The sequence below is a fragment of the Rhodnius prolixus genome, unplaced genomic scaffold (genome assembly GCF_049639745.1).
Source record: "Rhodnius prolixus isolate KJV_2025 unplaced genomic scaffold, Rpr scaffold_3, whole genome shotgun sequence".
In the NCBI taxonomy this organism is placed as follows: Eukaryota; Metazoa; Arthropoda; class Insecta; order Hemiptera; family Reduviidae; genus Rhodnius; species Rhodnius prolixus.
Genome location: NW_027411603.1, coordinates 9,751,841 through 9,775,630, shown reverse-complemented (window position 1 = coordinate 9,775,630; position 23,790 = coordinate 9,751,841). Strand labels below are relative to the sequence as shown.

General features: G+C 29.9%; 1 protein-coding gene and 2 long non-coding RNA genes across 4 annotated transcripts; 1 reads left to right on the top strand and 2 right to left on the bottom strand.

Annotated features, from left to right (window-relative positions):
• The first annotated feature begins 551 nt into the window (after positions 1 to 551).
• LOC141452193 (uncharacterized) lies at positions 552 to 7,082 on the top strand. The gene is made up of 5 exons (XR_012457266.1): positions 552 to 696; positions 1,749 to 1,987; positions 4,787 to 4,983; positions 5,688 to 5,826; positions 6,826 to 7,082. It is a non-coding gene; the product is annotated as an uncharacterized lncRNA (long non-coding RNA).
• LOC141452194 (uncharacterized) lies at positions 5,929 to 10,848 on the bottom strand. Of its 2 annotated transcripts, XR_012457268.1 has the most exons (7): positions 10,405 to 10,848; positions 9,338 to 9,467; positions 8,819 to 8,946; positions 7,998 to 8,127; positions 7,691 to 7,793; positions 6,814 to 6,940; positions 5,929 to 6,371 (listed from the first exon to the last, which is right to left on the bottom strand). It is a non-coding gene; the product is annotated as an uncharacterized lncRNA (long non-coding RNA). The 2 variants fall into 2 exon arrangements; XR_012457267.1 differs by having other exon boundaries at positions 5,929 to 6,940.
• Positions 10,849 to 13,423: 2,575 nt separating this feature from the next.
• LOC141453684 (lipase 3-like) lies at positions 13,424 to 22,007 on the bottom strand. The gene is made up of 8 exons (XM_074127172.1): positions 21,715 to 22,007; positions 19,139 to 19,346; positions 18,682 to 18,796; positions 17,699 to 17,942; positions 17,441 to 17,599; positions 17,273 to 17,351; positions 16,537 to 16,682; positions 13,424 to 15,268 (listed from the first exon to the last, which is right to left on the bottom strand). The coding sequence occupies exons 1-8, from the start codon at positions 21,943 to 21,945 to the stop codon at positions 15,113 to 15,115; spliced, it is 1,338 nt and encodes a 445-aa protein (XP_073983273.1). The 5' UTR covers positions 21,946 to 22,007; the 3' UTR covers positions 13,424 to 15,112.
• Positions 22,008 to 23,790: the final 1,783 nt, after the last annotated feature.

Sequence of the window (23,790 nt, the reverse complement as noted above, 5' to 3'; positions counted from 1 at the left end):
AGAAAAACTCAGAAATTAATCACATGTAAGGGAACTAGAGAAATTGGTTTAAAAAAGTCAAAATTTAAAATAAAGTTCCATAAATTACTTAAAAAAAAGTTATAAATTTAAAAATATAGTCAGTGAAGAAATAAAAATAACATTTCAACGTTTAAAAATAGTCATTTACACTATCATATTTGAGAAAACTTCACGAAATGAAAAAATAAAAGTGCGTATACACCATCATAGTGATTGTTCTTTCATGTTAATTTCTTAAAATTTTACTTTAGGTGCATTATTTTTTCAGTTAATCGAATTACATATTTGTCTATCTTTAATCCTATAACAATTTATTTTAATTTTACATTTCCTATAACTAATGAAGGTGATGTTTTAGTGATTTCTGCTAAAGCGCGCCCCCTCAAGTAAAATACAATTCTAAAAAATTACCATATCAAAAAATACACATGCCTTAAATTCATAATAAATTTTATTAATTTCATTTTCCAATAAATGTTTTACAATTAGTAACATTTAAATTTAGCACATACATACCCAAAACACATGATATATCACCTTAAACAGATATGTAACCTTCTCACTCAGTCTGCAAGTGAGGTACGAGATTGAGTTAAATTAAACAAAAAAGTCATTAACCAAAGTATATTTAAACTGATTAATCAACGTCTGATGAAGGATAAAAATCTAAAATCGGTAAGGGATTATATAAGGCATGCATGGGCAACGTTAAAATTAAGGTTACTACATTTACATTTAAGTTATAAAAAGTGAATGGTAATGCTCAGTGATATTTCAAAATAATCATTTTCTGTGATATTTTTTTAAAAAATAATACTTTCTTTTATAAATGAAGGGTTCAAGTATACTCATTTTTTAAAATTGTTTTCATCGATTTTGTTGGTTAATGTTTCTGGATGTACACCTTGTGTGCTTTGTGGCCACAATGATAGATTAACTCAATTTTTTAATTTGACTGCTAAAAAATATTTAAAAATGTGTAAAAATAGAGAAAGTATTAGACAGCATAATTTATATTTTTGAACTAAGTGTCTGTATATTTATTTAAACCTGGCATGTGCAACTGACGGCCCAAGGGCCGAATCCGGCCAGTGTAGTGATTTTATATGGTCCGCGACGTCTTTTCCAAACATCATTGAATCTGGCCCGCTAACCCTAAGATAATGTCCGGTAAAAATAATTTTAATAGAGAAATAGGTATTTAGAATCACTCTATTTGGCAGTACCTCTAAATGAGAGCAACTTATTTCAAAGATGAACTTCATAAAATCCAAAACCAGAAAGAGAGTAGAAAACATGTTAGAGTTTCCACGTTCACAATATCACCTAATACGGATAATCTTGTATTTACCATGGAATCAACCATCGCATTAATAAATATTACATTAAATAATAAGTATTGTAACGTTTTCAGAAGTTCTAAGTCCAATTATACAAAGAAGTTAAAAAAATCTGGTTTTTATCGTTTTTATTTATTTATATTAATTAAAAGCACCATCCCTTGTCACGCCCACAGGAGTTTCCTTTAGCAGTTACAATCCATTAGTAGTGCGATTAGTAAGTACACTGATTTGCCGATTTAAACATTTCTTTGCTAGACCTATACATATAAATTTTGAGGTACTGCCCGCGTAATCTTTCTACTTTCTTATGTGGCCCAGAGTCCTGTAAAGGTTGTATATGCCTGATTTAAACCATAAGAATGAATATGTTTTATTGTTTAATAGTCTGCTGAAAATAACAGCGCAGAAGTAGAAGCTGCTGACAAGAGCGTTCTGTCTTTATTCAGTGCTTTGTGACACTTTGCCAGCTTGCTGACTATTAAAGCTAAGTTTCATCTCAAATATTTCTATGGGCCCATCTTCACATCCAGCAGCACGCCAGTAAATATTTGGAGTTACCCATCCTTTCTATTCTGGAGCACAAAGAAATCTACCTACTATTCTGTCAGTGTGGAACTGTTCTGGTAATCTTAACTAATATTTCATCCGTTCTAATTGTTTTAACATTAACAAAACTGTTTTTAAACTTAATGTTTAATTATTTTTAAAAAAAACTTCAATTTGATTGAAATATTCAAAGTTAAACGCACTTAGGAATGTCTTTGATTTTATTAATCCAGCACTACTCAACTTCCATAAACTGCCCTGTTTCCCATTAGTTTCAAATTTATTTAGTACTTCAGTTGTAGGACGTGCAATTTGAGACTTAAGTTTAGAGTCTAAAACAGAATAATGCGCTGTACTTGAAGTGTCAAATGATCCAAAATTAAAACTATCCGGTAGGACAGTTGTATAAGGGTTGATCATCAAAAAGTGCACGAAAAAGCGTAACGTTGAAAAACACCCAACTTTGGCAATTTTTTTCTCTATTTCTATAAAAGATAAAATTCCCAATTTTTCTTTATAATATCGTGCTAATCCTCCTTTACGACTGTAATTTTTTCGTAATGACATACGAGGGGGTACCCAAAAAAAACCGGAATTATTTTTTAAAAGCTATTTATTTACAAATTTTTTACAGAACAACCTTATCCCCTTCAAAATATTCTCCATTACAACTAATACATTTGTCCCACCGGTGCTTCCACTGTTCGAAACATTTTTTGTAGTCATCTTTAGAAATGGCTGACAGCTCCTTCTTCGTTTTTTTCTTGACCTCTTCAATGTTGTCAAATCGGTGACCTTTCATGCCCTTTTTCAAGCGTGGAAATAAGAAAAAGTCGCACGGAGCCAGGTCAGGCGAGTAAGGAGCGTGGGGCAGCGGAACCATGCCATTTTTAGCCAAAAACTGTGTAACAGAGATGGCTGTGTGTGCAGGTGCATTGTCGTGGTGGAAGAACCAGTCTCCTGTTTGCCACAAATCGGGTCTTTTTTGGCGAACACTATTGCGCAATCTTTTCAAAACTTCCAAATACAAGGTTTGATTGACGGTCTGACCTGGGGGGACAAACTCTGAATGGACTACGCCTTTGGCATCAAAAAAGCAAATCAGCATTGTTTTGATGTTTGACTTGACTTGACGATATTTTTTTGGTCGGGGTGAAGATGACGTCTTCCATTGGCTCGACTGTTGCTTTGTTTCTGGGTCATAACCATAGCACCATGACTCATCACCAGTAATGACCTTTGACAGAAAGTCTGGATCAGTTTCAAGCTGTTGTTTCAAAGCACGACATGTTTCAACTCGATGTTCTTTTTGATTGTCAGTCAGAACTCGAGGAACAAACTTGGCAGCAACCCTTTTCATCCCCAAATCTTCCGTTAAAATTCGCTGAACCGAGCTCCAAGATAACCCACTACTCTCTGACAGTTGATCAATTGTCTGTCGACGGTCTGTGAACACCAGCTCTCGAATTTTTTCAACATTTTCGTCGATTCGGGCAGTTGATGGACGTCCAGAACGAGGTTTGTCATCAATCGACATGTCGCCATTTTTAAACCGAGTAAACCACTCGTATACTTGAGTTTTTCCCATAGCGTCATCTTTGTAAGCTGTTTTCAACATTAAAACACTTTCAGCAGCATTTTTGCCGAGTAGAAAACAAAATTTCAGAGCTGCACGTTGTTCACTTAAACTTGTCATCATAAAAAACGAAAAAAGAACAAAACAGCGCTTGTAAAAACAATCACTGCAGATGAACAGAACAAGCCAGGCAGACAACACAGGCAGGATTGAACTGGCAAGGAATTGCGCTATACACGTCTAGCGGCAGAAATGCGTACTACATAAGCTCCATGCGCGGCAACGCAATTCCGGTTATTTTTGGGTACCCCCTCGTAGACCTGATGGATTTCTAGAAAAAAGTTAGTTAAATATTTTTTGGGTAATTCTAAATTTTACTTTAGGGGTCTCGACATTATACACGCTACAGGAGAGTTAGTTTCACCAATTAAAAGGGTTGTTATCAATAATTAAAACTGTCCGGTATAACTCTATAAATCTTGGCCCGATGTTGTTAAAATTTGGCAGAAAGAAGGGATTAGGGCCTCCCTATTTAATATTAAAGTGCCACCCTGCTCTTGCACCTACTAAGGAGAGAGATTGCAATCGTTTCTAATTTTCGTACCGGGAATTAAACTACATACTATATGATTTGAGATTGAATGTATAGATTTATCTTTTAGGTGTTGATGGAACAGAAGCTGTATTATATTAAAACTGTCCGGTAGGATGCAGTACACAATTGCTGATTTGTGTACTTTTTGTCGTTTAATCAACCCTTATACTTAATTTTTTAAACCGTAAGTTTTGTTAAGGTGATTCTATAGATAAGTAATTAATTTTCCTAACCATGACAAATTAAGTACTAGTTATTAAAATTTTCTTTCATCTACTTTCTGAGCATATCCAGGATCTGATAATCAATCCATCTCATGCTCAATATTATACCTGCTCAGAGCCTGTATAATACGAGGCACTTTCAATTATAGGTTCATTAAATGTAACACTATTATTTATTACTTGATTAAGTCAAGGAAATCTAACTACCATTCTGCAAGTTATTCAGGTTAGTTCATGTGTTAGAAATATTTTAATATTAAGTGAATCCTTTTTTAATCTTTTCCTTTTAATCTGAATAAATAATGTTTTATTTTTCTAAACAAAGCTAAAATTTGATTGAAATCTTCGAAAGTTAAACGAACTTGCGAATTTTATCCGTCGTGGAGATTCTTAAATATTTAAGTGTACTTAATAACCTTTTATCTTTAATCATCAAAGAAAACTATTATTTATCCAAATTATTCAGTACTTCCATTTCCAGTGCTTTCATCTCTGGGCTCTCCAACGTTATTCCAGCTGAAAACAGCACAGTAATGCTCATCTTTCATCTAAAATGATTATCTCTATTACATGCAGCAGCACGCCGGTAATTATAAGTCGATTTATCCTTTCTCCTCCGGAGTATAAAGAAGTCCAGGAAATCTACCTACCACTCTCTGCCTATGGACTGTTTTTCAGGTAGTCTTATTAATTGTATATTAGTTAACACACAGTGTTACAACAGAAACTAAAGCACTTTTTGTCACATAAATTAAATTTTTTCTATTAAATCTGAAAATGATGTTTTAATTTTTGTTGAAGGTAGGTTTTAATTTGATTGAAAGCTTCTAAATCAAACGTGCTTGAAAATTCAGAATATTTTTAGTTGGGCTTAACATTTTTTATGCCTAAACAGGTTTAGGTTCATTAAAATTATTTTGAAGTACATAATACTTTACCAAGAGTTTGAGATATAAGTAGTTCTTTAGTTTTCACTATTAAAATTAAATAATTTTTGACAAAATTGAGTTTTTTTTTTTAAGGAAATTAAATGAAAAATGGTTTATTTTAGCTGTAATAAACCAATGATTTATAAATTGATAGCAGTCAGTGTAATTTGACTAGGACAAGATTAGCACAAGAGTAAGGTTGCAAGGAAGGAGTAATTCAAATAATTTACTATTTTATTGCTATGTGTTCATTCTAAAATACTGATTTGTTTTCAAAATTTTAAATTTCATTTATGTTTTCAATTTTTCTTTTTTTTTCTTTATTTCCTGTAAGATAAAAATATATTTTTGAAAACGATTGAGTTTTGATGTATAGTATTTTTGGATAGAAGACCATAATTAATGACTAACTCTTATAAAAACTATATTTCATCGAATAATTATGATTTCCAGATTGAAACAGCCAACACTGTGGGTACTACCTTCAAAAATATTCATCAAAATGAAGTTGAAATGAAAAAAAGTTGAGGAAAATCCAATGGAATAAACAACTTTTGTTATAAATCAATTACTAAAGAAATGTATTATTCAGGTATTTGTAATTTGCATGTTTGTATCACAATCTTATTGATTATATAATTTTTTCATGAAAAAAAGGTGTTACTTACCAGTAGAATTAAGAAAAACGTTTAGAATAAAAACAAAAATCTATTTATTTCATACCAATTTTTTGTTACATAGTTTTACATTCTATGATATATTTAAAAATACATAAATAAATTAATACAATACAGAAAAAAGTGCTAAAAAACGTTTAAAACTAACAGAGAAACTTAAAAATAAAGAAATCCAGGTAAAAAAGAAAAATAAAAAATTAGTTCCAAAAAAATCCGCCAGAGAGCGCCACTTATCAGGCAGGTAAAAAATAGTTCACATATTTGCCACCAGGTATCACTGCTGTAACCTTCCCTATATATACAGCTGTCAAAGCAATTTCTCTTCAGTACGACTTAAGTAATGCAGGGGGGTAGATCGCTCGTCGCTCCAAACATATGTTATCTATCTAGTCTAGTCTAACATTCATCACCTCTCTCTCAAAGAATCATGAGGTGGGGAGATGTTGTCCCTTCGGCGGTTCTCCCCACCCTGCCCCGCCCTTCCAACGAACTTTGTTATATACCCATCAAGAGCAAGATGGCGGACACTTCACTCACCTGATCCAGTGGCCACTAGATCGCTCCAGCTGTCTATTGCTCTTAGCACACTCTCACGACTCTGCCGGCCATCTTTAACCTTCCTCTTTGGTTAGCTTTTTTACTTCTACCACTCTCCAGACTTTGTAACCTCCCTTTTAGGTTATCATTTTTATTTTTTACGCATTTTCTTTAGCATTTTTTAATATTAATCAAATATTACCAATTATTTTCGATTTATTTTTACTTTTTCATATTAATTAACACATTTAATGGAAAAATAAAATCATTTTTACTTTTAGTGTACTTTTTTTATTAAATATTTTTTAACATGCAATTTTTAAATCTTGATAAATACATGCATATTACGTATAATAACTACATACTTCTTTTTATAGATTCCTGACCAAATTTTTTGCTACATTCACATTGGATTCATCTTTTACGTCTTTTCACTTGGGCTTCCACTGATGTACACTTTTGCCAGTACTCTGGGTATCACCAGTATAGATTCTGAAAAGCATTATTTATTGTCATTTAAATAATTATAATGTTCAGTGAGTTTTACCTAGCATTAAGAAGTTACAGAAAAACATCTGTAACAATTTATGTATATTATAAAAGTTAAATAAAGGAGACTAATTAAACTAAAGAATTGACTATTTCATTCTTTAATGATCCTTTTCATTCAATGATAATGAAATATATTTTTGCAAAAAACACACTTCTTCTACATCAATATGAAAATGAAATATATTTCCACAAATACAGTTTACTTCCATATCAAGGAAGGATCTCCTTACACAACTTGGCGCCTCACAACACTTTCACTTATTCTTGAGTGTGTGAATGTATTTATTTACTTTACAGCAACAGTTTTGAAAACGAAAAATAATAATACATACTTCTTAAGGATATATTGTTTTTCATCTAACATTTATTTGCTTTGGAATAATTTTGGTATATAACACTTCTAATTTACACTGTTTTTAATCTTCACATAAATAAACAACGCAAGATATATATATATTATCTACAGAAACTGATTGATTAATGAATAAACATGCTACGAACAAATAATATCAGAAGAACTAAATTAAATAGAAGTGTTATATACCAAAATTCTTTGAAAACCAATTAATCAAATATTTTAGATTAAAAAACATTAATTTTGTATTATATATTCTTAATTTCCGTTTTTTACATTCATGTTGTAAAATAAATACATACACAAAAAGCTTAAAAAAACACAAAAACCCTCACCTGTATTATTAGATGCTTCCTTTGCTAGATAGATGTTTTACGTCTTTTACCACTTGGGCTTCTATTGATGAACTGTTTTGCAGGCAGTATTCTAGTGCCTAATCTGCAGTTTTTAATGAAAATCAACAATATTTAATGTAATTGAAATAAGTTTTTACTAACTATTATCTAGATTAAGAAGTTAGAGAAATACATTTATAACAACTGAAACATTTACATTTTATATACGAAAAGGCGCACATATCAAAGTTTCTTAATCGTAATGGAAATAATTAAATATTTTGTAAGAAATTAAAAACTAACATACCCATGCGATCTAGCGGAGGAACTAAGAACTAATAATTCTTGTGTAGTTAACGATCTTGCCATTAGAGCGCTCTTTACAGCAGTTTTTGTAGCTTTTTTTTAAAGTTGGAATAGTCCACATATTCATATCACTGTAATTCATTAAGATGCAAAACGTCATTAATTGTATGTAATTTCTTTTTATACACAATTTATATTAATAATGGCTTTGCCGCTATACAGAAAACAATAGAACATATAAAATCAAAAAAAGATTTAAGAAACAATTTATAAACTAAAATAATCAAAGAATGATTAAACTTGATTCATTTTTAACTTCGTAAATTTGAGTGCAAATTCTAGAAATTAAGAAACAATTTAAAATTAAATAAAGAAGACTAATTCATCTAGATTGATTATTGAATTCATCTAAATAAAGAATTGATTTTTTTGAAAACCTAAATCTTTTAAAATGAAAAACATGTATCACAATTTTTGTATATTATTGAAATTAAATAAACAAGATTGTAATTTAACTAAAGAATTTCATTCAATCATAATGAATGATATTTCCATAATATAACACACTTATTCCTTATGAATAAAATTAATTTTTATTAATTAAGAAAAATAAAATAACACACATAATCTACTAACATTAATATTATTATGAAATTATTTTTATGAAAAAATATTAAAAAATAATAAGCTAATCATGACTAAGGCTAATGATTAACACTAAAACATTTTGCCAACTGCTTACTTAGTCGTTGCTCTCGTGCCCAACTCTGCATGCATTAGACTAAAAATAAACATGCATATTACATATAATAAACTACATACTTGTTTTATTAATTGATTCCTGACAAAACTTGTATATGTTTAATGGAGAGATGTTTTACGTCTTTGTCACTTGGGCTTCCACTGACGAACACTTTTGCAGGCAGTACTCTAGTAAGGCAGGATTCATTCTGAAAATCAACATTATTTAATGTAATCAAAATTACTGAGTTTACTGAGTTTAATCTTGAATAAACAAAACAAGAGATAAACATCTCTAATAATTGAAAATATATTATTCTTAAACAATAAATAAATGTGTCTCCAATTGAACCTAAATGTATTAATATGTATATTTACCTAATTTTTTAAAGAACAAATCTTTTCATTCAATGAAAGTGAAATAAATTTCCAAAAAGTACAGTTATTATTAATCAATAAATTCAATTTGATTGAAATATACAATTAAATTAAATAATTCAATACTTAATTCGCGCACATATCAAAGTTTCTTAAAGATGCTGACAACATAATGGAAATAATTAAATATTTTGTAAGAAATTAATAACTAATTCTACATACCCATGCGATCTAGTGGAAGAACTGAGAACTAATAATTGTTGTGTAGTTAACGATCTTGCCATTAGAGCGCTCTTTACAGCAGTTTTTGTAGCTTTTTTTTAAAGTTGGAATAGTCCACAAATTCATATCCCTGTAATTCATTAAGATGCAAAACGTCATTAATTGTATTTAATTTTTTTATACTTATCTTATATTAATAATGGCTTTGCCACTATAAAGAACACAATAGACCATATAAAATCAAAAATTACTTGAAGGACAAGCAAAGCTGAAATTTTGTATCACTGTAAAGAAAAAAAAATAAGGATACTGAGTTTAGAAAAAATTTAAAAACTAAAATAATTAAAGAATGAATAAGCTTGAATCATTTTTGACTTCGTAAATTTGAGTGCAAATTCCAACAAACCAACTGCTAATATTTTCATTTTTCAATAATTTTTATGAAAAAAAAATACAAAATTTAAATGTACGTTTGATGCTGAATGTTTCAATCAAATTAAAACCTTCTTTCAACAAAAATTAATAACTTTTTTATTCAGAAAATACATCGAGAAAGACTTAATTACATTATACGAAAAAAATTAATATTACAAACGCACTATTTTTCTGTTAAACTAAACTTTTTTTCAAGAAAACTTAACTATTCTGCTCTCAACTACCTCAAAAATATAAAATTAATAATAATAATAATAATATAGTTCAAAACATTTACCAAAACTTTGAAAAAGACTAATCTACATGCAATTCTATAATAAACTAAATGAACGTGGTAGAAACAAACAAGGAGTTGATATGTCCTATTAAATATTTATTGTTACAATTTTTTTCAGTCAATAAATTTGATTTAAATCCTAAAAATTACTTTGTTTTATACTTAATTAGGTTCATATGTCTAAAAAATAGAACAAAAATGTTCAAATATTACAAGTTTTCTTCAACTTCAACCTTTCTTCTACGAAAGTGAAAGAATCAATTATCCCGATTCAAAACGAAAGATTAATCTTCATAATAAAGGTTTCAATTTATGATATAATACTTTGGACTTTTTAAAGAATGAATAAGATTACCTGAAGAGCATTTCCACAAGTGAAGTGTTATGAAGATTTCCTTAACTTTTCATTTTCCAGAATGGAATGGATGAGAACCAATATTTACCAACGTATTGCTGGATGTAAAGATATGTTTCATTTCATATTAAAGCTGAGCATTACAGGGTTGCAAGACAACACAAGGGATTTGAAAAGCCCTTAAAATTCATCAAGAATGCTGCATTAATAATTTGTCTGCAGTCTTACAAAAGGTGCGAACTAAATTCAAATCATTTGTAAGACTGCAGAAATAGGAGCTTTTTCTTTCAAAGTAAATCTTTTACCAGGAAGTTCAAGTATGTAGCTACCCAATTAAACCAATATGTATTCAATTTTCTAGAAATAAGTTTAATTTGGATCTAAAAGATTAAGTGTTTCCACTAAGCAATGACCTCACCTGGCAATACACATGCTGACTGAGTGAGGAAGGTTACATTATGTGTATGAGTGTTATTCAAAATAATGAATCGTAAATTTTTTTGTAAAAATAATGAAACCAGTACTTATTAAAGTTTGTAATATAATTATAACTATTTATAATGTTTTCAATTGGTAAAGTTTGAGTTGTATTTTATACTTCGTGGGGGGGGGGGTGAATTTAAGAAAAATTTACAGCTCTGTACTTATTTCGTTTGTACTGAGAAATTATTATTTCTGAATAAAATAATAATGAATACGAGATTCAAATAATATTACAAGTGCATAAACAAGAAAAATCTTAAAAAGAAAAAGAAAGTTCAGTTTGGCAATTTTGGTTCATGGAATTGAAAAAAGCCCCAATTCATGAGCCAAGATAATTTTTTTGTTATAAATTAAAAGTTGGATGATAAACTGCCCGAAAGATTATCACGATGTAAAAGAGGTTTTGTACAAAACTTACGTTTGAGCATTCTGCAATCCTGGAATAGTATCGTAATCCTAGGCAGAAATATGCATAAATTTAAATATGTACATTAGTACAAACCTGATAATTAGTTTCAAAATACTTTGAAAGACTTTCGTTTACAGATTGACGTTCTGTAAATATATGTTTTTCTTATAATTACTATCTTTCATTAGCGCTAACTTTTTAACTAGCAATAATCGCACCTCAGTTACTATAATCCTACTACGGAAGGTTTTAATAAAAGAATTAAATTGTAAAATATGCATGCTCCTTCACGCTCCGTCCACGACACCTTATTAGGAGTTGGACGTGAAACCGGCCTACTTATATTTTTTTTTTTCTAGCGCTAAGGACTCAACTACTATTTTCGATTTTACATTTGTTTTTAGAAGTGGTAAATGTGCAAGAGCATATGTGGATGAACAACTTATCTCAAAAAGTAAAAGATGCAGGAAATTCCACCTTTATTTATTTAGATTAAGGCCCCAGTATGGCCTAATCTACATAACTTAGCGATCTTAGAACTCCCTCAACTGGAAATACCAAAAAATGTATTTTTAAATTTTTTGAGATTTTCTGACAAAAAAGCTCAAACGTTTTTTTTATTAACTGTTTAAATACATTTCCCTTAACGTGGCAAAAAACGTTTATTTGAAACATTGCTCCAGAAAAATTTGATTAATGCACAGAAGCTTAGAGAAGTGAAGGAGATGGGGAGGGTGGGTGCTCTTTTTTTTAAAAATGTTTGGTTATATAATGTTTGGTTTGGTGTCCAATGATTATTTAAAAAACGTTAAATGTGTTGATAAACTTAGGAAGTTGAAAATTCTACAATCCTAATTACCATTTTACTGAGTGAATTAGTTACTCTTTTTACATTCATTACAATAAAGTTGATCTTATCTTTAAACAGAGACATCTTTTCAGTACAATATTATAATGGGTCACTCAAGAGAGAGGATGCGTATTCTTCCCTTTAAATTACAAATTGTATAGTGTCGTTAAGTTACCATACTTAACATCATAACAAACTGCGACAAGGTTGAATTAAATTTAACATAAAATTTAACAAGTACACATATAAAGTGTCGAACAAAAGTCTACATACACCACAATATTTCGGGAATTTTCAAAATAAAGAATTATTAGAGTAAAAATGTGATTTAAACATTTGTAACTATTGTTACTAAATATATACAGGGTGATCCATTTAAAACGCACCAATCGCTAAAAACTTCTTAGAAAAGCGTAATTTCGGAAAAACCCACGAAGTAAACTATATGTTTTTTTCGGTCTAGTTTTCAAATTTTCTGCTCATGATGCTGTATCTTTTATTTTTGGCAGAGTTACGGCCAAAAACCTGTTTGGGGTTTTATAAGGACCACTGATTTTGACAATGATTATGAAAACTACACAAAAAACTGTGAAAAATGACGTTGACCCCGTTTCGATATCTCTAATGTTGGTCGAGATATTTAAGATCAAAGTTACTATTTTATCTATTCGTGATCGGTTTTCGATATTAATTTTCCACCAGAAATACACGTTTTGGGAGGTCCTCTGACTGCAAAAAATGTTATTTGTGACGCAAAAATAATATTAATTGAAGATTTTAAAACATGTAGTGTAAAGTAATGGTTGTGGTTGAATCAGGATACATTTGTTTTATCATCAAATAAAAGCAATCATCACATCATTGTAATGTACCCTGTATGCGAGACTTCTTGACTATGAGCCGGACAGTGAGCTGTAAGAAGCTCCTAGGAAGAGAAAATCTAAGGGTCAGCAGCTGGATTCGAACCCGGGACCTCCGCGTAGGAGTCCAGTATGCTAACCTCATAGCTAATCCCTTCCCTATCTTCAATTATTATTATCATTTTTGTTCTTTGCGTCACCAGTAACATCTTTTGCAGTCAGAGAACCTCCCAAAACGTGTATTTCAGGTGAAAAATTAATATCGAAAACCGTTCACGAATAGATAAAATAGTAACTTTGATCTTAAATATCTCAACTAATATTAGGGATATCGAAACGGAGTTAACGTCATTTTTCAGTTTTTTTATGTAGTTTTCATAATCATAGTCAAAACCAGTGGTCCTTATGAAACCCCAATCGGGTTTTTAGCAGTAACTCCGCCAAAAATAAAGGTATAGCGTCGGGAGTGGAAAATTTAAAAACTAAACCAAAAAAAAACATGTAGTTTACTTCGTGGGTTTTTTCGAAATTCTGCTTTCTTAAAAAGTTATTAGCGATTGGTGCGTTTTAAATGGATCACCCTGTATATGAGAGATGAAAAGACCTCTGCCATCTCCCATTGCATATAAATAAAAAGATCGGAGTTCATGCCTGAACAAAAGTCCACATACACAATTGATAAATTAAATATTACAACCCTTATACAACTGTCCTACCGGACAGTTTTAATAATACTTACTAGTTAGGGTGGGTAAATCTTAATTTATTAGTTTTAGTTGAAACGTGAATATAGGCGGATTTAGTTAAGAATTTATTATTATTTAAAATGGTTCACCAAAGAAAGGAAATTGCTGTGTCAGAACGCAGATTAATAGTTAAATTAAATAATCAAGGATTTTCATATCGTAACATTGCAAACATTATTCAAAGAAGCCACGCGAGATATCCTTTCCGACCGAGATAAAAGACAAATTTTCAGGGTGTATGCAGACTTTTGTTCGGCACTGTAGGTATTTGATCGTAGGAATCATTATTCATTATTTTATTAATAATATTGTTAGGTTCACAGTACCGGATATCTTTGACTTTATACGTCGTAGCGGGCATATTTATTGTATTCCTGGCCGGTTTCGGAACTTTTTATCTACGATCAGATAGATCGTTTTTAGTAGTCAAGTACCTTGCGAGACGGTAACGTATTTGAAGTCAAACTGATTATTCTACCTCTGATGAAGGATTAAAGTCCCGAAACCGGTCAGGGATACAATAAACATGCATGCTATGACGGATGAAATCAAAGATGATTACGATAACTACTAAAAAATGAAACAAGTTTTTTTTAAACAATTTTTTAATAACACACATTAGATAAAATCTGTTTGTTTATTATTACTTTTGTTTTAATTAACAATAAGTCTTTTTTAAATAAATCCTTAAGCCCTGTTGATTTTCCTTAATAATTGTTTTGTCAAAAATGTTTTTTAAAAAAATAAAATAAAACGTTTTTCGCAACGATATGTTGAGCCTCAAATGCAGCACTGCACCCTTCTTCAGCTTCTTTTGCAGACAGTATTTAACGTTGAAAAATTGGAACTGTATTTCTTTATTACAATCCTACTTCATACAAAAAGGAACCTTGTTTCTTCAAAATCTGTATGTCGGGGCAACTAATAAAATTTTAGATTTAAGATTATCTATTTATCATAACTTTCGCAAGGAACTGGTAGAATTTCCCGGTAGTTCTAGATTCTAGCTACAAAAATTTAAACATTTTTAAATAAACTTTTCATTTTTAGGTAAACGTTTAATTTACTTTTTTTAAAATATTGGCTTTAGATAAAAGAAAAGTCAATACCAACTTTTCAGATTATGATTGCATGCTCGCATATAGATGAGTGTATAGTTAAGAGACTGAATTTACAATATGATTCCTTAATTAGAATTAAAGAAAACAAGCATACTATGATGAATAAAACCAAGAATAATATCAAATTCTACGGCTCCAAATAAATACATATGAATTATTTAAAAATTAATGCTTCAGAGAAAAAAGCTAATTTTCATTATCACAAAGAAAAAAATAATACCAGACAAACCAAAATAAGATTACCTCAGGAATTGCTTTATAATATAAATTGCATTATTATATAACAACTCGTTCACATTGGTGGCCCACATGAAGTCTATATGATTAAACTGATTAGATGGGACACGAAATAATCCAACTAAATTGGGAAGCATCCAGAACAGTTTCTTCACCTCCTAAAACAAAATTCAGAAACTCAATTGTTTTCTCTCAATATTTTTCATTTAAAAACTGATGCGAACATTTACAAGCAATTTATATAATTTTATTTGGAAATTATGCGAAAAAAATAGCAATAAGCGACATTATTCAGTAAAGTAACACTTCTGCTTTACCGATTTTCTTCAAATTAGAATTTTACTCTCACATTTAATTCATATTTAAATAATACCGATAATAAAACAAATTATACTTAAGTGATACTAAGGTTGGCAGATTGACCAAAAGCTTATTGCTTGTTTCCAAAACATAAAATTTGTACAAACAACTTTTTTCATACAAAGGGAGGGGACCTCAAAACGGAAAATTCTCTGAAAAATAAAAATTAAAACTCTGCTCAATTACAATAATTTCTCTTACCAGCAATAAGAGAAAGTAAACATTGAAATATAAGCGGATCTACTTGGTGCAAAGTAATCATCTAATACAAAAACCATCCAGTTTTTCAACAGCTGAAACCAAGTAGATACATACTCGGACATGCACAAGCACATGTTCCTGAGAGTTCACCTTTACTTAAAGGTTTAAGGAACCAGTTCAAAAAGTTTGACAAAAAATTCTGAGCAGCTGTGAGGTTTCGAAACACTGTAGCCTAGTTGCGATATATGAAGATGCACGTGTTTACATTTAGCTCAGGAGTCTCAATTTTTTTTTGCATCAGTAAAAATACTCGTATTTGACTTTGTTTCTCATTATTTATTTTGTTTCTTAAGGAATAAAAACTCCGGTAGGCACATACATTTTTGTTTTTTATTCACACAAAAATATTGCTATTTTTTGGCCACATAATTATGAGTAGCTATTACTCATTTTTCCAGTTGCACATATATTTCATAAATGTACAAGGCAACTATTGAAATACTTCAGAAAATTTCTAAATATTCTTCATGTTTTAAAATATCGAATACTTAAGCAATATAACAAAAAGCCCGGTATTCTAGATATATTAAACTAAACAATACAGAAGATAAAATGTAGTCAGCTACATTTTACTTCGTCAATACACGATTCACATGTTTCACATGAAAAGTGTAGCAGCATCGTTACGGCTCAAATTTCATGTTCATGAGATTAAAGTAACAATAACGGTGCCATTGTATACTTCAGGGATTTCATTCCAATAATTGTTTTTTAAGTCAATTTTAAAATAATTTAATCAAAAATTTGCCAAAGTGATAATAAATTAGAAGGTAGAGCCAAAAATAATAATAATAAATTGATTTACCGATGGCGTTGCAATATAGTCATTCGTAGAGTAATGAAGCACCACAGGAGTTGTTACAAGATTTAAATTGTACTCGGGAGGAGTAACAGAGTTATATTCTATCAAATTGCCTTTCGGACCATAATCAAACCAAGTAAACTTCCCACCTGCAAGTAAAATATTAATTTTGACTACTTTAGAGTAAAAGTTTCAATTAGCTAGATAAATTCCTTAAAAAAAAAAAAAAAAAAAAAATGAAAAATAAAAAAATATTAAAAAGAATTCTTTGAGTATGACAACTATAACAGAATGAAAATTTGCATTTCTTTTCTGATTAAATCGAGAGCTTTTCTTAAATTCTAACAATCAAAAGCTCTGTAGAAGCGTTGAACGTCAAAGAAAACTGTCTGAAATTTATTTTAAAACCGTGGAGCACCACCTTCCCTCAAAACAACAGTTTAATTGTAAAAACAATCGTTATCACCTTAAAACCAACCTTTAATATAAAATCGAAGTTTGACTAAACTTAAATGAAATAAATTATGTCACAAGAACGACGTATGAAAGTTCTCAACAGATTTTCATTAGAATCAAAGATAAATTTAACACATTTTTATGCATGATTTCTAATTAAAGAGTTTCATAACATCACTAGTGATCTGAGGAGAGCCTTTATCAACCATTAATTGTGACACAAATTAAATCATTGATGGCAAACATATGCTCTTAGAATAGTAATGACAACATTTGTGCTTACTGGTAAACTGAGAAAAGTGTTGCAGCTGCTTAACAGAGGCGCCAGTTGGGCAATAATCTGAAATTATGTGTACCAAATTCTAAAACCAAAAAAATAAGTCTTTTAAAAATTCAATTAATACAAATATATTTTATAAGTATAAATAATACATTAAATTAGTAAAAATACCTTATCAAGTTGTGGAGAATCAAAACCAACGATAGTAAAAAACCAGAATTTACAGACAGGAAGGAAAACAGAATTAGGGTAACACATTAGTCGATTTATTACAGGGATAAAGGTATAATGTTCTAATACTTCGTGAATGCCAAAAAATTTGGCAACATACTGTAAAAAAAAAATAAAATAAAATAAAGGATAGTAAAACAGAATAAACACAATCTAACTTTGGATAAATTAAATGTTAACTGCTGAATCTGTACATACCGTTAATGATTTGCTATAATGCGATAACTCTCCCACTAGACCGTGCATATTATTTAAGTACACTACTGGTGCCAGAGCACTCATCACCAAAATTTTTTTATTGTATTCCGGCAGAACAGACGTCAAGATGAAGAACTGTGTGGTTCCTTGAGAATGTCCCATGTATGTTATCTGTTTGTAACCCGTAGTGTTCAGCATGTAATCTATGATAGCTGGCAGATCTTTAGTCCCAAGCTCATGTATACTAAAAGAAAAGTAACAACATTAATTAGGTATTTTTGGCAACAATATGAAATTATATTGCTGAAGCACTTCCAATGTCAAATAGTTTAAAAACTAAAGAGTTTTTAATGAAATAAAGCAGATTGAGTATTCATTATATATTTTCGTTATATGCTTGTTTTCTTTCCTTCTCATCCATTTTAGAATTTGATCTATTTTCAAAGATGGATGAAAGCGTCTGTATGGAGAAATTGTGGAACATTACTTTTTTCTCTAAACAAACTTGACAATTTAATCTCTTAGGATAAATGAAAATCCGAAAAAAGTGAAAATTAAAAAAAACAACATAGTGTGGCAGTTAACATTGATATTGTCTTGTATTGCGTATCTACTCATTAAAGAATACCGTGACTATCAGGGATGGACTATTTAAAATGAATTGCAGAGATAAAACTATATTTTCCCAAGCAATTTTCTTAATTATTCTGTTTTCTGATAAGACATTTTATTGTAAATTTCCAGAAACTCTTGATGGACCCCAATTAGACATTGTCGAACATTTATTCGACGAATTACAAACGAATTGAAATTTAATTGAGTTATCTCAGTTGTTTATCTGCACTTTCAAAGATTGTTAATTCAATTTTGTACTGAATTACAGAAACTCTATTAAATATGCTATACGCTTTGTACAAAGATTATCAATAATTTGGCTGTAATTAAGACTCAACGAACAAAATTTACAACACAAATTGTATTACCTGAAATTCCAATATTGCGGACTGTCTATAGAAAGTGTTGTATGGTTTCTTGAATAGGTTGTTCCTCTGTTATTTCCAATCCAAACATCATATCCTTCATCAGCCAGGCGAAAACCTGTAGTATTTTAAGTTATTTAAATAAATAAATATTGTTTTTAGTAGAAGATAATAATGTTGCTCTAACCTCTAATTCTTTACAACTCTTCTCTATTTAAAAATAAAGTTGTTAGATGTGCAACAATAAATGTAAACAAAAAAAAATTTTCTATATATGAATGCTCCGGTCACAAAATAGACCTCATAACCATTCCAGTACTACTTTGTCAGGATTTTAACAGGTTTCACACTTCAGCAACCTGATCAGTTACACCCAACATCAAGATAATTATGTATAAAAATATGTAAATATTATTATGTGTCTACGCAATATATTTTGGTACATAAAGCATTATCAAACCTAGTGCCTTAGAAGGATCGCCTAGTGTCCAACAATCTGAACTGCAAAGAATGCCATGCTGTAACAATAGTGGTGGCCTAATCTTTTCATAATCTTTACGTGAGTCTTTTCTGCCATTTGGTATCCTGAATACTCTTAATATATATCCATCTTCGGTGACAATATCGTGAATTTCACACGAATAACCATTAGCAATTATTGTTTCGTCCTGAAATTTACCAATAATTAATAATTAAGTAAGCATATGTCCAAAAGACCTTTTAGATTGCAACATCTAATACCCCTTGCTTCCTTTAAACATTATCACTTTCTTTAAAAAAATAAAATAAAATAAACAGATTACTAGAAATAAATAATATTATTATTAGTTTTTTAATTAACAGCTTGTTTTTAATAGATTATTAAATTTCGTAACATCTAATAAGTGTGTTTATTCACCTATATGTTGTTATCAATAGGAAGTAGAAGTGAATTCGATTTTGTTTGTCTAATTGAAAAACGTAAGTGTACTTTTGTTATAATTAAACAATTTATCACTTAAATAAAAAAAAAGAAGAAAAAGAAGAAAACTACAATAGCTAATACTGACACCACAATCAGCTACACACACATATATATAATATATATTTCATTAAAAGAGAAAATCATTAGGATTTTGGATTGATAAAAGTTAAATCTATTCGAATAAACGATTGTAACTGAAGGATTTACAATTACTTTGTAATGATAATACAGTTTAATACTCGGCATAAAAACGAGCATATTATATTATTTTAATTTGAAATTGATCAATCTATTATTTTTTTTTTGGAGTAAATATAAACACAAAATAAATATAAAGGCATTAAGGTTGCCTTGCAAATCTACATATTTTTTAGATAACAATGGTGATCAGAGAATATGTTCATATATACATTATGAACGATCAGTATGTGTAACTGTAAGATTTGTAAGAGATGGAAAGCAAGAATTTGTCTGTGATAAGGTTAACTGTTTTTGCCCGCATCAATCACCTCAGCATGCCCTAAGTGTATTGTGTGAGTGTTGAGGTTTTTTGTGTATTAAGGTTTGAGGATAAAACAGCTCGCCAATATCCCTGAAGAAGAGGCTAGTCCACATCCCTCCTATGGGATATTAAAACAGACACACTGAAGCCACATGTTTTTTTAAAATTAACTTTGGTTATCACATTAATCGAAATGCTATATTCGAGATAGATCGAAACAAACATGATTAACTCTCCCAGAAAAATGAAAAACGTAACCGAGCAAAAATATCGGACAAGTAAGAACAGGTCTTTTGCTCCAAATCAAATCACATATTTATCAGTATAAAAAGAAATAAATAATAGGTTCATTGGCTTCCATGAAATAATTGAGTCACAGTCTAAGAAGAATTAATGAGTCACAGCCTAAGGAGAATGAAATAATACATATATCTATAAAATTATTAAAAAAAAATAAAATTAAAAAAAGTTAAAATTGTTCTGGAAATACTGATAATTTATTAAGTGTTGCATCAAACTAACAATAAGTGGTTGGATATTTGGATCAATTATATATATGCTTTTGTGTGTGAATGAGCGTGAGTGCGAGAGATGAGTGAGGGGGATATGTAACCGCGGTACGCACCTGATATTGGATGAATATCCAATTTTCAAAATAAATAAGACCATCAAAGTTCTACACTACATTTCCAACTTTATTTCTTCTTCTTATCAATTTAGTACCTTCTTATCAAAACAATAAAAATAGTAGTTGGATAAGTAAATACATGGCATTCAAAAAAATTACCAAGACTTCCACTAAATCTTATGGTTCAAACTTTCGTTTCAATTACTAATTTTTGAAACATTTTAATTCTTGTCAATGCTACAGTTTTTAAAACATTAGTCATTCACAAACGTCACTTTTGAGAGAAGCATTCGAGAGATATTAGTGCCGAAGTTACAGATCAATGAAAATGTAATGTACATACGATTTTTAAAGAAAATCATAAGGAATCTCTGTCAACAAACCACGAAAAAGTGGAGAGTCCTCAGTAATATGGAAGGTACTTTATTAGGGTGATGCATTTTTTCAAAGTTGGAGTTTGTTAGAATACATTAAATCCACTGTAATATTATATAGGAGATAAAACTGCAAACAGCACATAACACATATAATGATATTTTAAAAGAGAAAGAAAAGAGAGTGGTTGGTGGTCAACCTCCTCTTCCAAACGACTCCTATTTCGTGGGAAAATGTTTCAAATAAAACTTTTAGGTTGTATAGCACGCGAAAAAAAAATAAATAAATAAAAATTAAGACAACCATCTGTTAAGTGCAGCTTTGATCGCTGTTATTGTCATGGCCCATGGGGGTAACGTAAACAAAATTTAAGTTTAAACTTCCTTTTTCCGGATTTAAAGGACTTCAAAGTAGATATTTTTGGTGCAAAACTTGATACTGAAAATTAGATACGATTCGTTGCCTGTTTAAGAGAAAGCAAATAATAAAAATTAACCGCATACGAATAGATGTACTGGATAACAAGCCAGGAGAAAGAAATAATAAAAAATAAAAATAAACACTTACAGTCGTAGGTGGAGGTTTAATAATCTTCGTTTTCGACCGATTCTTAGTAAACAAAGGAAGATCAAAATAACCAAACTTGTTTCCTAAATGGGAACTGCTAAATTCATCTAACTTGATACCATTGAATAGATGATTTAATTCGATTTCTCTATTTTCATTGAAAGTTGATCCAAAATTACATACATACAATAATATTGTAAATAATAATGGGCAATTCTTATAATTCATCATGAACTAGCAGCCCCGAGATTCTTATCCCAATAGTAGAACGGCAGTGTGTGTTCGTCAAGATTATTAAATCGTAATACCACCCCACTATCGTCCATAATTGCTAGGAATATATCATGTCTTATCTTTCTGATTTCAACACAGTTATGCTATTAACAATGATGAACTATTAAAAAATAAAAAATGATTAGTGTACAAACTCGTCAACCAATCAATTGCCAAAATCATCAATCAATACAACATTTTGTGCTGTATAAAACTTGAAAAGGAAATGTATGCAACACTACATTCACGCATTTCAACCGCACCAAATTAATTACATGATATCAGAATTTTATCTCATCTTCATTAATGTCGAGAAAATTCTCGAATCTTTAAGAAAAATTATAAAGATTAATAGCTTGGAATTTATTATTACAGTGGTCGATTTAGTAACGAAATAATATTAAGCTTAATAATCTTATCAAATTAAATATCAAGTAGGATTATAAAATATGAGTATTTTGCTCAACATTTTCTCACTCTAGTTTAACTCTGCTAGCTAGTATAAAGGAAATGACTCGAGTCTACAAAGTCGTCCAATTAAAATATTTTATTTTTTTAAAAAGTATAAAAGCAAAGAATTGGTCTACTCACAAGATTGATGAAGAACCAGTAATCTCATTAGGTATGATTGAACGGCTACATTTCTCGCTCGAAGGCATCGCATTGTATGAAGCCTTAACAATTTCGCAAAACATATTAGCCGCTGTTTCAGATACTCGACGTGACAAGTTTGTCAGTTTTTATTTTAAGTCTTAGCTGAAACATAAAGAAACAAAAAACAAAAGTTGTTATATCCTTACGGCACTAGTTGTAATAAAAATGTGGGGTATTTTTATCAATCAAATTGACTCGCAGTTATTGAAGTACATTTGACAATTATATTGCGGAACTTAAAAAAAAATCAACCGGAATTTGAAAGGTTTGAAGTGAGAATTCATGACTAATTTGATGTTATAACTTTGAATAAGTTCTCAAAATGAATGTACCACACATCCAAAGTAAACTAGCAAGTCCCGTAGTTGAAAACAAGCTTAATTGTGGTTTTTAAAATTTTTGTAGTTCAGAAAGCGGATAAATACTTTTGTGTTTTACTATTTGGGTGATACATACATATATATTTTTTAAAAATGACGTAAATCTATAAATCATAAAGGCAAAAGTTCAACAATTCAGCTCAAACAAAAATATGAATATTGATTCTCACAAGAAAAAATCTAGATATCTTGGTGATAAACACAATGCCACTTATTATTTTAAAGCGATGCTTAATTAAGCCATCCACCTCCTCCCAGAAGTGCCTTAAGAAGGAGTTTCCAGAGAAAATGTTTTATATAAAAGTTATGGATCTACGAATGAGCGTAGTTTAATGTAAATCCCTATTCGAATATCAAATTTTGGACTTTCTTCTTTTTTTTTTATTTGACCTCACAATTTTTTTTTTTTTTTTTTGTCCAAGGGACCTTAGTAAGAATATTTTCAACTCAAGATCAAACCAGAAAATTAGCACGATCACACAGCCACTTCTACATTAGGTAAAAAAAAAGGAACTAAAATTAAAAAAAAAAGAAGATAAACTTATACCATTTCGTCGTGGAGTTAATAAGGATATTTAACCCTTTCCGGACCGAATTATTACACAGAGAGAGAGAAAAAAAAAACTTTTTTTACTGCAATAAATAATGCTTAAAATGAACAAATCAAATATTTTTTTCCATTTTGAATGTTTTGAACATTTTTTGGAAAATGATTCCATATGGCATCATTGGGCACCAGTTAGCAAGAATGAAAATAATTAAAACTTTA